Raw genomic sequence first — 14,604 nt, 5'->3', positions numbered from 1 at the left:
ATATTAGAGAACATGGCATACAGCAGCTGCGATAGGCTGAAGGTATTTCAATTTTTAGTTGAAACACTAGCTAACAAAACTATTTCATTTTTAATGACAGTTAAGATCCAAATCTACTGCAAATCCACTACACTTGATCCACCAGTGAATAAGAGGAATCAGCACACAACTGTCAAACCTTTCCATGCATATTTCCCCACACATGGAAAGTCCTTCCCAGTGCAATTATTTGACAGACAATTTCTTGACTAATCTCTGGATACAAAAAGCCCTGTGAGCATGTACTGCCTGGAAGATTTTTCTAAGATATTAAGAGATTAACCAGCAACCAAAAAGAACGAAATGATGGCAAACCCCTTTTTTCTCTTACAGAATGTACACTGCTCAGAGCAGCGATAAAACTTTCTCCCACATCTGTGCAGAATTTATCAAGTTGAGAAACCATCAAGAGTAGTGGTGATGATAGAAAATAGCCATAAAGAGCTGTACATGAGATGCAATGACACAGATCCTTGGATTGCTGTTAACCAGATTTGCTGTGGCAGAGACTGAACTGGAACCCTTCAGCTGCACTTTCCTAAGGGCACCTTCTCCAATTCCCTTAGGCAGGTATCTGTCTAAGAGTTACCAAGTTAATGTTCTGCTGGTGATCTGCAATTGTCAAAGCAGTTTGAGGTACTCCCACCTTCATTTCACAGCATGGAGATAATTTGGTACAGATAAGTCAGGATAAGACAAACCATGAAATGACTGGGAGTGGAAGTCTGTTCCTAACTCTTTCCCAGGTTTTGCATCATCACCCACAGCTCCCTTTGCTTTCCCTTTCTGCAGCTTCTCCACATGCATAGTGACTACTGCAACATGTCCACAACATGCTTCATTCCTTGGTGTATATAAAATGCATCATGATGCACAGGGAACAGTGTCCTGGCAAGATACATCATAACGACAGGACAGAGGCAAGAGGTGTGCAGGCATGGCAGTATGCCACGACAAGCATGCTGCACCACACACTAACATGGGGGAGAAAAGAGACAAAGTCCTCCCTGCAAATCTGTACCTAAGCAGAGGCATACAGAACACTGAGACTTACCAAGGGTTGGTTGCACATGTCAGTGATATATCATGCAGTAGGAACCTGTCTGCTGAGCTCATGCTCCTGTCAGTGCAGCGAGGCATTCTGGATAAAGTCCTTGCATTGCAAACGTTACTTCTGCTAGTCTGTGCCTGCAAGCCATTCTTCAGCCAAATGTCCTCTGCTCTAGGACTGAAGATCACCAAATTTGAGAGGAAAAGAATAGCAATAATGACTTTTTTTTTTTTTTTAATGACTCTAACATATTACACAGCAATGATCTTGACCATATAAGCTAATGCAACAAATTTGCAGCTGACTACAAATTCTGCACATCAGCATGTCTTTGCAGTTTTGCATAAAGCTAGAGGTGGGAGGAAAATCCAGGCATAGCCACATAACTAATGCTTCCTTTAAAGTGCCTACTCAGACGTGTCTTTAAACCTGGATCTAAGGCTTCAAAGGCCTAAAACATTGCTGCTATTTTCCATGGTTTCCACTGAGTCTGTTCCAGATTTAACAGCTGAAATTTCTCTTGGTACTTGGCTCCTGACAGGTATTAAGTTTCTAATCCGGAGTTGGTCATTCCAACCTTACACTATTTTGTTTGCAAGAGACAAGCGACACAGACAAAAGCAGGAAAAAGGTATCAGATTCACATTCTTTAGCCTGATACTAGGGATTACCCATAATAATGCAATGAAAACATTTTACCAGCTGCTGAAATACAAAAAGTGTATCTTAGAATCACACACAGCACTGTACTTAGGGGCCATTATTAGCTTCTCTGCTACAAAAGCTGAGGAATACAACTTATCTGCTTGGTTGCATTTTGTTATCAGCACTGAGCCTGCAAGTCACAGCACGGTGCAGTACAGAGATAGAGGAGCTTCCCAGGCACAAGTGCAATGCAAATGCAAGGGAAGGCAAAAGAGACTCAAAGACTTTCCCACCTAGCTGTCTTGCAGCAACTTCCTACCAGCTGAGGAGGGCAATGTGAGAGGCCAGGTGCCCCTATGGACACAGAGAACGAGACTTCACTGCGGAATTTGTTCTCCACTGATGCAATTGTGCCTATGGTAAAACAGAAAGCGTCACTGATCACGCAGCACTCTGTGTCACTGGGTGAACAAGCTGTGCCTGCAGTTCTTCCTTGTCAGGGCTTGGGATCAAATCCCTGAGTGCACAAACGCAGAGAAATAGGGGGGCATCACAGCACAGCAGGCACAGAGGATCCTAACAAAGCTCTCAAGCTCCAGCGCTCCACTGCAGAGGCTCAGTGACAGCCACAGAGCAGTACAGAGGGCAGAGGGCACGTGAGCCTTCCTGCAGCACGGCAGTGACACCTCCCCTGCTTTTTCTGACGAGCTGAGAATCACGGATGGTAAACACCAAGTCACTCTATTTTCACAGGGGCACAAATTAAAGAGACTGGCACACGTTCTTCACAGTTTAGAAACACTTTAATTTGTACGTTGACACATACATACGTAACAGAAAACATAAAGCGATACCAGGACGTACAGACGCTTATTTCTGTGTTACTATATAAACCTGCACTCGTGTGAGGGATAATTCCCAGCTGACGGGCCGGCAGCGCTCACGCCTCCTGTGGACGGCTGCCCGTCGCTGCGTGACTCCTGAGGGCTCCCACAGCCTTACACAGAGCCCCGACCCAACGCTTCTGGAGCGCTCCTGCTGCGCTGCTCAGAGCTGAGCCCCCGCACCGGCACCCGGTGAGGCACATCTCCCCGCGGTACAAGCCCCGCCCTCGCTACTCTGCCCCAGGGCTCGGGGGGACGGGCTGCTATCCCGGCCGTCGGAGTGCTGTGCGGGCACCGCTCCCGGGGCGCTGACAGGAAGGGGCCGTTGTCCCGAGGCGGGAAGCAACCAACGTCCGGCACTGCCCGCGCCCGGCACGCGCCGAGAAACCCCAACGCGCACGCGCGACCCGAGCCCCACCCATCCCACCGCCAGGGCTCAACGGTCCCCGGTACGCCCGCCCTCGCCCTTCCTCGACCAATCGGCATCCGCGCCGCCGCCTCCCCGCACGCCACGCATTCTCGCGTCGCGACGTCAGCGTCTCGCCCCGGGGGCTTCCGACTGGCCGGCGGCCGCTTCCTCCTCGGCCGCTCATTGGCCGAAGAGCTTCGGCGCACGCGCAGAAGTCTCCGCCCGCCCCGCGCTCTCCCGCCCGGCGGCGCGTCAGCCGGAAGGCCCCGCCCGCTGGCTGCGGCCCCGCCCCCTCCGCTTCGTGCCGTGTCAAGCGGCGGCCACCAGCGTGGAGTGCGGCAGCCTCCCGCCGCCGCGCAACGGGCGGGCCCGGCCGGCCGCTAAGCGCTTGGGGACACACCTGTTGGCCCGGCCGCCTCCCGCCTCTCGCCGCCGCCGTTAGGAGCAGCGCCCGGCCCCGCCGCCGCCATGGCGGAGACCGAGGAGAGGAGCCTCGACGACTTCTTCGCCAAGCGGGACAAGAAGAAACGGAAGGAGAAGAGCGGCCGCAGCGCCGCCGCGGCTTCCACGGCCTCCAGCGCCTCCGGCGCCGCCTCCAACGCCGCCGGAGCGGCCGCCGCTGCCGGAGGACCCCGCCCGACCGACGGCGGCGGCGGCTCGGGGGCGGCCGCCTCGAGCGGCGGCTCCGCCAAGAGCAAGGTGCGGCCCGGGGCGGCGCTGGGGGAAGGGGCACGGCCGCCTCCGGGCGCGGGGCCGCGGCGCCTTCCTGCCGGCAGGGGGAGCGCCGGGGCGGCGCCGCCTCGGCCACGCGGGGTGCGGGCCGCTCTGCCCCGCCGCGGCCACGCGGGAGGCACGGGGCTGCGCCTGCTGCGTGCGCGGAGCCCGGCCGGGGGAGCCGCTGCCGGGAGGTGTCGGGTGCGTGCTGGTGCTGGTGCTGGTGATGGTGGTGTTGGTGCTGGTGAGAACGCGAGGTGAGCGCTGGCGGCTGGCATTTGGGGCCTCGCACAGCGTGTCGCTAATGCTGGGGTGCTCGCAGCTTTCCGGCTGGAGCAAGGGCGACGGAAAACCTTCCTGCTTTCTTCTCGTCCGTGGCTTGGGTTGGAAATCGAGTTCCTTAGATGTGAAAGGTGTGTTAATTTGGGAGCTGTACTGTTTCCATGGAGATGGGGGTGTAAGAAGTCTGCGAGCTCTCAGAGCTGTGGAGTCGCACGTGTGCAGAAGCTTCTGAGTCCTTAATATGCGGTGCGGTGACCCCAGGCCACTTTTACTGTCACCTCGGGGCAGGTCGCTGTCGGTGCTGCAGGTCGGTGGTGTGCAGGGCTCCTCAAAGGAGCTGTGTCCTTAGCTGCCCGACTGGAAGGGCACCGAGCCGTTGGCATGCATGCTGCGAGCAGTGTAACGCAGGAAGTATGTAACCGCTAATTAGGCAGTGTGTGTGTCAAACCTGTGACTAAGGAGAACTGCTCATCTGTTCTGGTCTCCTTCAGCCCTACTTTAATAACACCAGGACCTGATGAAGGACAAAATTGGCTACACTCAGATGGGTTTCGCATTCCCCGTGTCCTTCCCAAAGACTAGAAGCTATTTAGGGTATTCCTTGTTCTTTGTGTCCTGTGAAATATGTGATGGATAAGTAAATCTAAAGCTTCACGAGCATTCAAGCTGTCATAAAAGCTCAGTAGAAGGGAGAGGTCTTGCCCTGCATTTCACAGCTCTCTGCTGCACGGTCCTGTTCCTTGCCTTTCCTCTAGCTTTTTGCTAAGCTGATGTGGTTATCTTTCACTTGAACGCCTTTTTTTGCTGGGGTGTTTTGTGACTGTTGTAGTGAGTTAAAATCAGTTAAAATTAGCTCACAGGCACGTTATGGAAATGTGCAGTAAGTTAGGGGAGGAAGGAGTGGGATCTCTTTCCTTGTTGGCAGTGGTGCACACAGATTGGTTTGCCACAGAGCTGCACGTTCGCCTTTAGTTTTCTTTGCATCACCTTGGCTATCATCTCTTCATCGTTTGGTAGGAAGATGGTAACAGCTTCTTTCTCTCTTACAGGAAGAGGATGACTGGAAAGAGTTTGAACAAAAAGAAGAAATTGATTATAGTGGTCTTAGAGTTCAGTCCATGCAAATAAGGTATTTTTTTTTCTCACTTTTTTCCCCATCAGGTTAATCATTGCATGTTTCAAAGAACTGTTTTTTCTCCACAGGGTAGAATTAAAGAGAACTTTGATATGTTTCTGCTAATGTAGGTCTGATTGCTGTCAGGTAACTTAGGCTATTTGTCATTTTGATGTTTTGGGCCTCTTTTGTTTGAGACTTAAAGTTTTCTCCAAGTACTTAAAATTCCACCTGTGTATAGATAACAGAACGGGAATTTCTCTGAGAGTAATGCCAGGTAATTCCTCCTGAATCACTTGCATGATGCAAGGATATCTGACTCAGTCTGGAGCAAATTCCTGAATGCTTGCATTTCTATTTCAAGAGTACAAAAATACAGTTGATAAAACCACGATGTTGTGATGAGACCCTCAGGACTGCATTTGTGAGCCTCATCCGAGATGCTTTGTTTGCTTTTTCATTAGATTCTTCCTGTAGTCTGATCCAAACTAAGTCCACTTCAGTCTGTTCTGGTTAATAAAAAGGTTTCATCAAGTTGGAAAAAGGATTTTAATGAGCACAGTTCTAGGCTGAAAATATCATGTGATCTTTCAAGTACTGATAAGCTTCAGCATTAATCTGCTTCATTATCAATTTTTTCCCTCTTTGAAAGCAACTAGTCCTAGGCTGTTTACAGGTTTCTGGTCCGCAAGTTCTCCATACCATCCGAGTGGCAGAGCAGATAAGTTACAGTTACGTGTCTGAATGGACAAGTAACAAGTGGGCTGCTTCACTGATTGAAAAGTGAGCGCTGTGCTTTTCCAAAGGCCAGCATTCTGAATGCTTTTGACACTGGTGTGTTTTCAGGCATGTGGAACTTTCTGTCAGAGGATTTTGTAATGACTTAGTTTATGGACTCAAGGGTAGACTAGACAAGCAGATGGAGGACAAACCCATTGGAGGCTGTTGATTATCCAGCTCAGGAGATCTTTTAGCTGAAAACAAGATATGAAATACTCAAGGGGGGGAAAAGGACGATGTAATGACTTTTTGATTAGTAGGATTTAGTGTGTAATGCATTTCTTTTATCTCTTACAGTGAAAAAGAAGATGATGAAAGTGAAAAAAGAGAAGAACCTAGTGACAACTGGGAGGAAACCAGTGGTGCTGTAGACAGATCATCTGGTCCTTGGAACAAGTCAGCTCCTGCACCAGCACCTGTTGTTGAAACAATTGGTAAATATGACTCTGTTGTTGATCGTACCAGTCAGAATTAAGCTACTGAGAAGGCAGAGTACAAGGAGTAGTTCCTATTCCTGTGAGGGCTTCTGAGGAACAGAGTTGATAAAGCTGTCAGATAATTACAGTAAACGTGGCAGCTGTCTTTTTTATTTCAGGCTTCAAAGTGGGGAGGATGGAAAGCATCTCATTTTTAATTATTTTTAAATTAATTCCCTCTACTTCATAATTTGCAAAAAATGAGTTTGAAGCATTTCAGTGGGTCAAAAAATATTGCTTTGGTGAAAAGTGGGTGTTCAGCCCATGTCTGATGTTTAGTGTGTCATTTTCTGAGTAGGGCTCAATCATTAGTAGCATATTGTTGTTCTTTCAAATCAGATCTAGGATACACAGAATATGACATTGCAAAATGAGTTATTTTACTGGGAGAGGACTTTTGTTTAAATTCAGTTCTTAGTATCAGTGGATGTGTATCTGTTTCTGTACCTGTAGAAGGAGAAAGAAAATGTGTTAATGTAGGCTTTACTTTAAATGTAAACTACTTGAGTGTTCCTTTCAGTATATGGAGAGGTGTTGTAAATGACATCTGGCAAGCATGTAATTACATGTTTAGATCTCAAGTTTTAAATGCAAGCTGCTAATAAATTGCAAACAAACAAATGTATTCTTAGAGGATTGAGGCTCTGACCTTCGGGAAGCAAAATGCCAAAGCTGCATTTCAGTTCAACTACTGAGTATAGATAAAATTAGGTGATGTGTTTTTTCCTGCCTTATCTGGAATATTTGCTTCCTGAGTTTTAAAAAATGCAGTGACATACTTGTAAGGTTCTTCTTTCTGTGTGTGTGGTGTGTGGTGGGGGGGGTTGGCATTTTTTTCTTGGTGGTTTTTTCATGATGAATGCAAACTTACCCTCTTGTCTCCATTTGCTCCTATAACTAGTTACAGAACCCCCAGAGCCAGTTCAGACTGGCGGTGTATACAGGCCGCCCGGCGCCAGAGAGGGTGGCAGGCCTCGGAGGGCACAGCAAGGACCACCTGAAATCTATAGTGATACACAGTTCCCATCACTGCAGTCTACTGCTAAGCTTGTAGACAGTCGAAAGTAAGTACGTTGCATTAATTCCTTGAGAGAAATATTTTTACCTCTGTTTTATGTTGCTACAAGGATTAAGCCCAAATCTTTCCACAGAGAAGGAACCAAAAAAATCAGTCTCTTTGGCAAAGAGATGGGAAAGGTCTTAACTGTCTTTTCTAACTATAGAAAGGGCTTCCTTTGAAATAACTTGCATAGGATGATACCCAGTAAGAGAGCCAAACAAGATTCCCAGCTATTTAGTTGACTTACTGGGGGATTTTTCCAAGTAGAATGTTTTTGCTCTTGACAGCAACTGATTTCATTAGATGCTAGCTGCGATGAGGATCTTTGTTATCACTTGTCAGAAAAACAATTAAAATGTCCCAATCATGCTTCCTTCCCATCAGGGATGTGAAGGTAACTTAGGTTAGAAGATAAATAGCCTGATATTTATTTCATTTGCTTGGTATTTTGACTTCTCGATGTGGTATTAATCAACACAGCCTAGCTGGAGCTGTTTCTTTCTGGTTTTGGTGTGACTTTGTCTACTTGGCAAATGAGATGTGCTGTGCATTAGGGCTTGAGTGGTGCAAATTGGGCAAAGGTGGAAATTTTGAATATTCCGGGAAGTGAATGGGTTTCTGCTTTCAAAACATTGTTTCGTAAATGTACTTGAATTTATTTTAAAGAACTTTAATATTGAAATGTATAGTGTAACCTGAATTGCACTTGAAGGTAAACTTGATTGTAGCGAACAGGTTTTACAAGATTTGCTTGGGAATGTTTGTCTATTCTGTTAAAATTCTAGACCTTAGTGTTTTCTGTTTATATTATAATGTTTTTGTTGGAATGGGTTGGAAATCAACTAGAAATTTACAAGCTAGTGATACTTACTGATTACGTTTATTTTCCCGTAGGGATAAAGAAATGGAGAAGAGCTTTGAAGTAGTAAAACACAAAACTAGAGGTAGGGATGAGGTCTCAAAAAACCAGGCACTTAAACTTCAGCTAGACAACCAGTATGCTGTGCTTGGGGATCAGTAGAGCTGCATACACATTACAATTAAGGAATGCTTTTTTGGTAACCCTTCTACTAAGGTAACTAAACTACAGCTAACGGCTATGATGAACATGCCACCTTATTTCTGCTGGATCTACTGCAGCAAGTGCAGAATACTTTGACATAAGTGATCGGTTCTCCTGCACTATGGAAGAGTATGTTACAACTTCTCCATTGGATATGGGGCAAATTTAATGTAAATGATTGAACAAGAGTCATCGGTGTTCTTTAATTGCTCAGAAAGATACCTACAGCCAGTGGTCATTTCAAAATCTTTTTATGTTCAGATACTGAGCCTTCGTAAAGGTTGACTACCTCAGACTTGCTGCACTCATTGTGGACACCATGTGGATCATAACTTCTGGAAGAGAAGGTTACAGCTGTTTTAGTGGCCATCTGAAACTTGAAGCCAGCTCTACTGGATTCCTGTCAGAAATCCTGCAGAAGTCAGCCATTTGGTTCCAATTTGCTATAACAAAGATTTAAGTGACCTTAACGAAAAACCTATCCTGTTCCCCTTCCGAGGAATCCTGTCATGTGTAGCCATAGCCTACCAGGGACTTCTGGAGCATACCGTACCACCCGTGCTACCCAAGTATAACACAGAGCTGTAGTTTGTTTACCTTTTTAGATAGCTGTACTGAAGCAACGGCGAAACAAATTAAAACTCATTCAGTATCAGATTGGAAGATTGATGGGTTTGAATGGTCTGTTTGTATTAGCCATTTTCACAGTTGTCTGTTTAAGCATTTTTTTCTATTTTCCACCAAAAAAAAAAAAATGCCTTCCTTGTTTCTGATATCAAATTACAGTGTATTTAAATGACAGTGAAATATTATAGTGAAATAGGGTTTATTTTGTTTCGTTTTTTATCATGAAGTTTGTTTTTCTCACCCTAAGGCACTAAGGGTTTTGATTTGACACAGAGGTATCCAGACTCCAACTGCAGTCTTTTGAATTTGTCATCTTAAAAAATGTGAGATACATGGCAATAGTAATACCAGATGAAAGTAAATGAATTATCCTTTGTTAAGAATGGGTATTTGTCTGTTAAAGGGCAGTGGTTACTTAATAACCAAATAACTTGTTGTACGGAGGGATGACTTACGCTTGATACGCCTTATTTGCTTGACTAGTTTGGTAAAGCCTGCAGGCTTTTTGAGGCAGAAATCCTCAAAGTAAAACTCATAAATGGTATTTAATAAAATCAGAATGTTGGGTAAGAACAGAAGGCAGTGACTTCTTTAAGTCGCTGTCATTTCTGAATTAATTTAGTGAAGGTAGGCAAAATGGCACTGATACACTAAGAGTACAGGACATTGCCCATAACTGGTTCAGTCAGCAAAACCTGATGTGTACCAAAAGTGTTCTGCTGTAACTTTTTCTCTTCTTATGCCAGAAGGAAAATGAAGTATGATAGTGGCATGCTCCAGTGTTGATGTTTCTCAGAGTAAATGCCAAAAAAAAAAAACCCAACATCTCTAAGTGTTGCCACTTGCCACAATGGCAAGAGAAACAAGGGAACAAACCCAAACTTGCTTGCTTGTGTGGGAATATTGTGCATTTGCAGAGGATGATGATAGTATGGGAATTGTGCATAGTTGGGTTCCTTTTGTCTAACTGCTGACTTGCTTTAAATTTACTTCTCTGAGGCCAATGGGAATTTTGCTGTTGACTTTGGTGGGCAGGGTTTCACCTGGTTCTTCTGCGCACAGACTAAAATTGGCTTTGCTCTTGCAAAGTTAAGTCTTTAAAATTTCTGCTAGAAGCTGCTATTAAAGAGAGGGCTCGAGAGACTCTTTTCAGTCAGACTTTGGAAACCACCCGGCTGAAAGACTGGTACCAATACCTTGAGCTCTTAGCCATGTATTTCCTTGGAAATACCTTGTTGCCAGCAAAACTGTTGATGTGTCACTCAAGATTTCTGTGGAATTCATGGTAAATGGGCACGTCACTTGATGTGGTAGAAATGTGAAATCTTAAAACGTTTTTCCTGATTCTCTAAAGCGATTGAAGTCGCCAATGCACATGAATCAAGTTCTAATCTACTGTACGAAGGGTAGATGAGACTGTCCATTGTACCATCTTTGAGTTTTTGGGCATAACCTCTGGCAGTTTAAAAAAAACCCTGTAACAGCTTAAAATGAAATAAAATGGAAATATACATGGATTCTGGAGTGGAATGAATCTTTACCTTCAGTTCTAGCTTATAACCCTGTTACAGCTGAGCGAGCATGTTGTGTTTGGATCTCTTAAGGAGCAAACCATACAGTGGGTAGTCAGTGTTCTGCTCAGGTGTGCCACGTCCAGCAGCTTACAGCAATGCACATCAAGGTGAATTTTAAGTTGGCCACCTGTCAGTGTCTTCTGACTGCCACTGCATAGTGCTGTTTTGAGACTGAATTGAATGTGAATGATGCTTTGTGCTTTTCACTTAAGCTGGCTTTGCTAAACTAAGGAATGAAAAGCCTCGTTTTGCTGCTGTTCAGCAGCCTCACAGGAGTCCATCTGCTACTGAGAACTAATTTGGGGGTCTTAAGCATATCATTCCAGATTCCTTCTGGAGGCATAAAAGGGGGGAAGAAAAAAAAAGCGCAGCAGATTTCTGCAGTACAGAATGTTAGGCTCCTTTAGTGTTTCTTGCGTTAAATATTTTCTTGTGTTAAATACCATCGCTAGCAGCTATCAAAATGCCAGTTGTCAGTATCTTCCTTGTAACAATTAGCTCCTCTGCATTCCTAAAGCTTTGAAAGTCAGTACTCTAGAAGCACAGTGTGCTTTTGAGACTGAGGAAAACCCACTTTCTGCTTTGTTGATGCGTTCATTGGAGGCATGCAAAAAATGCCAGTTTCATTCCTTCACAGTGCTTCTGGAAGGCTTCTGCTATAAATGAAGGATTGTCAGTTGTAAATGTGAGCTGCTTAATACCAGTTGTAAAGTGTTGTGTAGCGCTTCAGGAACTTCATAACATGTAACATGCTTTAGTAGTGGATTATTAATGTCCATTTTGAATGTTTGATGTTACTTTTTGTTGTTGTTGTTTTTTCCTTTAAACAATAGGCTTTGTAACTTATTAAGGCCATAAAATTTGCAGCCTGGTAGGAGAACATGTATACATGTGTTACTTATTGGGAAAGGAGCAGTTCACATCTGTGGTTCTTGGTGGTGCAGTGCTTAGATTGCCTAGCTTTTGCCACTTAAAAAAAAAAAAAAAAAGCAAAACAAAAAGTTGGATTTCCCAAGTGCCTGTTGTAGGAATCTGGCATATGTATGTGCTTGAGCTAATGAGAAATGGAGGAGAGGATGAGGTTTTGTTGTTGCCCCTACTTTGCCCCTCTCTGGTTCAGTTGTGCTTTATCTTACCCACTGGTAAAGGGAGCAGGTGAGAAGTGGCCATCTCCTGCTGCCTCAGTTATGTCTTTGCAGTTAGCTGTAGCATCACGTCCAAGGTTACTCTTAAACATAGGAATAGCTGAGTTACTAAAAGCACAAATTGTGTTAGAAATCTGATGTTATAAGGGCTGAGGGTTTTTTTGGTGTTTGACTCTATCTGTTGATTTTTCACCACAACAAGGCAGAGGTTTGTATGCAGTTTAGGTCAGGGGGATGATGCAAAATTGATAAGACTTCACATGATGGAGTTTGCTTTTACAATAAATATATTTAACTCTGCTCAAGCAGTGTTAGACTTGCATGTGGTTTTTGGATTCAGAAAGCAAGTGTGTAAAAGGGGACAGAAAATCTGGTGTGTTTGCCAGTACATTATTCAGGAAAAACCAAAAAGTCATTTTAGTCTGGATATAACATAAGAAGCTGCAAGCTGTAGCAGATGGGAAAAGAAAAGACGACAGAACTGGTTTGGGTTAAGGTAATTTTCGTGTATTATAGCTTGGCTTCTAAAGCACAGATGTAGCTTTGCCGTGTTCTGTGCGAAGCAGAATAGAAAATAATCTTATTAATAAGGAGAAGATGGAAATTAAGTATAACACCAGGAGATAAATGGGAAGGAACAGGGAGGCTTTATGCTACGTGGCAGTACTGAATGCACAGCAGGAGGCAGGGAACGGAGCGTGAGCTCTTGGGTAGGAGGGACAGTGCTGCAGAGATCAGCACTGCTTTCAGAAGTGACGAATCCCTGTAACTCAACAGAAGTATTTGAAGTTCAGTAGTTCGAGAGGGCGTCCTGTTTCTTTCTGCCTAGAGAGAGGGTGGAGTTTAGCCTTGGTATGAGGCTGTGTGTAACCACTTACCTAGAAAGAGAACCAGGAAAAGACAAATTCCAAGATAGTACAAAGGTCTTATTAGGAAGCAAGCTTTCATATAAGTATTAAAAATGCACCGTAGTATTAATAAATCATCAGAAAAAGTGCATCTCAAAAGCAGGAATGGAAACCTATCATCATCATCATCATACAACCTTATGAAGTGAAAAGAAGCAAATGTTCTGTAGCCAGAGCGCAGGGCCAAAAGAGTGGGGCTTGGTTTGGCCTTGGTTTCCCTCTGAGCTGCTGTGTTAACTTGGAGTAACTTGGTTTCACTTTGCCTCAGCTTCCCCAGCTGTGCAAAAAATACCTCACAAGAGTGCTGTGAGGCCAGAGGTGTTCTTAGAGGAAATCCTGGTGCTGCAGAAGGACTGAAAATTGTTATAAAAACATCCTTGCATTAGCTTTCGTTAGAATGCTACTCCGGAGAGAACTTATTTTTGCAGAATGTAACCCATGCTCTAGTCAAGTATTACATAATTAGATGGTTATTTTAATAAGCATGGTCAGAGTGCTCAGCCTGAACCTTGCCCTAACAGGCATTTCCTCTCTGGTTAACTGTGCAACCCAAATGGTGTCTTAATATAAGGCTTTCTGTTTTTACATGGAATACATCAAAATCAGCATTGCTGTATTTTGTAAACCCGTGGCTGAAATAAAGTTCTGCTCAGAGCCGTCTCTTGTCATGTGGCTGTTGTAAGGCTTGCTCAAATTGCTAGAAACTAGAGCTGTTCACTCAGGAAAGCATGTAGCTGTGTCAGGATGCAGGGTGATGTGGTTCAGAACTGGGAGTAAGCAGAGGAGGAGCTAGGAAGGGGGAGGAATACAGATGCAGAAGAGACGCTTGCTTTATTTACTATTTCTGCTGTTCTAGCAGTTAAGTGCAGTGGGAGGAGCATGAAGAAATAGTTGTTATGAATATGCCTTTGCCTGTGGGTGATTTCAAGGTTCATTGCTCAGCTTTTACAGCAGGGCTCCAAATAGCAGTAGAGAACACAATGGTGGCATGCGTGCTGGCAAATCAGACCTCTGGTGGGACTGTACAGAGAGAGATGAGACCCAGCAGCTATTTCTCTTACTGATGTTTTTATCATTATGGCACCTGTAAGACAGTTGTTAATGTGTATCAGCAGTGATGATTCTGTGTCAGAAGTGATTACTGTTAGATTTCAACAGACTACTGCAGTTCCTTTGGAGGGGATGTTCTACTAGCTGAATGATGAATGCTAAAGCGAAACGTAGGAGGATTTTTTATGCATTTAGGGTGATGATGAGTGGTATTTTTCATGCAGCAGTGAGGTCAACAGACTGGTAACAGGCTTAAAGTGGCCTTGAGGCCACTTTACCCTCCTGTTATATGGTAGGTAGGAGAATTCTAAGACTATCATCATCTGTTCTTTCCCTTTACAAATAAGCTGCCTTGTTCTTACTGCCTCTCCCAGCTGAAATTTATGCTGTAATATTTTTCCATACTGTTCTGTTTGCTTTCTTGACTGCACATTGAGTAGATGTCTTCATCAAGCTGCCATGGCGATGCCTAGATCGTCCCCTTGAAAGATCACAACTAATCAGAACCCACCAGAGCATGTGTAAGTGGTTTAAAGCCTTTCCACTACTCATTGCCTTTTGTTTTTCCTGTTGACGTTTGCTGCTCTTTGCCAGGTTTACAAGTTAGCTTATCCTGGCAATCACCACTTTCCCTAATGCTGACAAACCTATTAATTTTCTATGGGCATTGGATTTTGCCATCATATATACAGAAGTCTTCAGTGTCATGTATGTAATCCACTGTTCTTATCAGTGACAAGCATGACTTGCTCATGTCTTTTACTCAATCTGACCTTTTCTTGT

At 44.6% G+C, this 14,604-nt stretch overlaps 1 protein-coding gene across 3 annotated transcripts; it reads left to right on the top strand.

The window, feature by feature from the left end:
* Positions 1 to 3,321: 3,321 nt before the first annotated feature.
* On the top strand, positions 3,322 to 10,661 carry CDV3 (CDV3 homolog). Of its 3 annotated transcripts, XM_031590327.2 has the most exons (6): positions 3,322 to 3,727; positions 5,074 to 5,153; positions 6,216 to 6,352; positions 7,296 to 7,458; positions 8,349 to 8,398; positions 8,779 to 10,661. In XM_031590327.2, exons 1-6 carry the CDS (start codon positions 3,497 to 3,499, stop codon positions 8,793 to 8,795), a joined length of 678 nt encoding a protein of 225 aa, XP_031446187.1. In that variant the 5' UTR covers positions 3,322 to 3,496; the 3' UTR covers positions 8,796 to 10,661. The 3 variants fall into 3 exon arrangements, with proteins under 3 accessions (XP_031446187.1, XP_031446188.1, XP_031446186.1); XM_031590328.2 differs by lacking the exon at positions 8,349 to 8,398; XM_031590326.2 differs by having other exon boundaries at positions 3,324 to 3,727; positions 8,349 to 10,661.
* The last annotated feature ends 3,943 nt before the right edge of the window (positions 10,662 to 14,604 follow it).

This window comes from Phasianus colchicus, chromosome 6, assembly GCF_987193195.1.
Source record: "Phasianus colchicus chromosome 6, bPhaCol1.hap1.1, whole genome shotgun sequence".
Lineage (NCBI taxonomy): Eukaryota > Metazoa > Chordata > Aves > Galliformes > Phasianidae > Phasianus > Phasianus colchicus.
This window is presented reverse-complemented; position numbering and strand designations above follow the sequence as displayed.

What these genes read in the sequence shown, in the direction of transcription:
- CDV3 (XM_031590326.2), top strand. Translation starts at nt 3,497, where the DNA reads ATGGCGGAGACCGAGGAGAGGAGCCTCGACGACTTCTTCGCCAAGCGG. An exon ending in GTTCAGTCCATGCAAATAAG is followed by an intron (nt 5,154 to 6,215) that starts GTATTTTTTTTT and finishes TATCTCTTACAG; the next exon opens with TGAAAAAGAAGATGATGAAA. An exon ending in AAGCTTGTAGACAGTCGAAA is followed by an intron (nt 7,459 to 8,348) that starts GTAAGTACGTTG and finishes ATTTTCCCGTAG; the next exon opens with GGATAAAGAAATGGAGAAGA.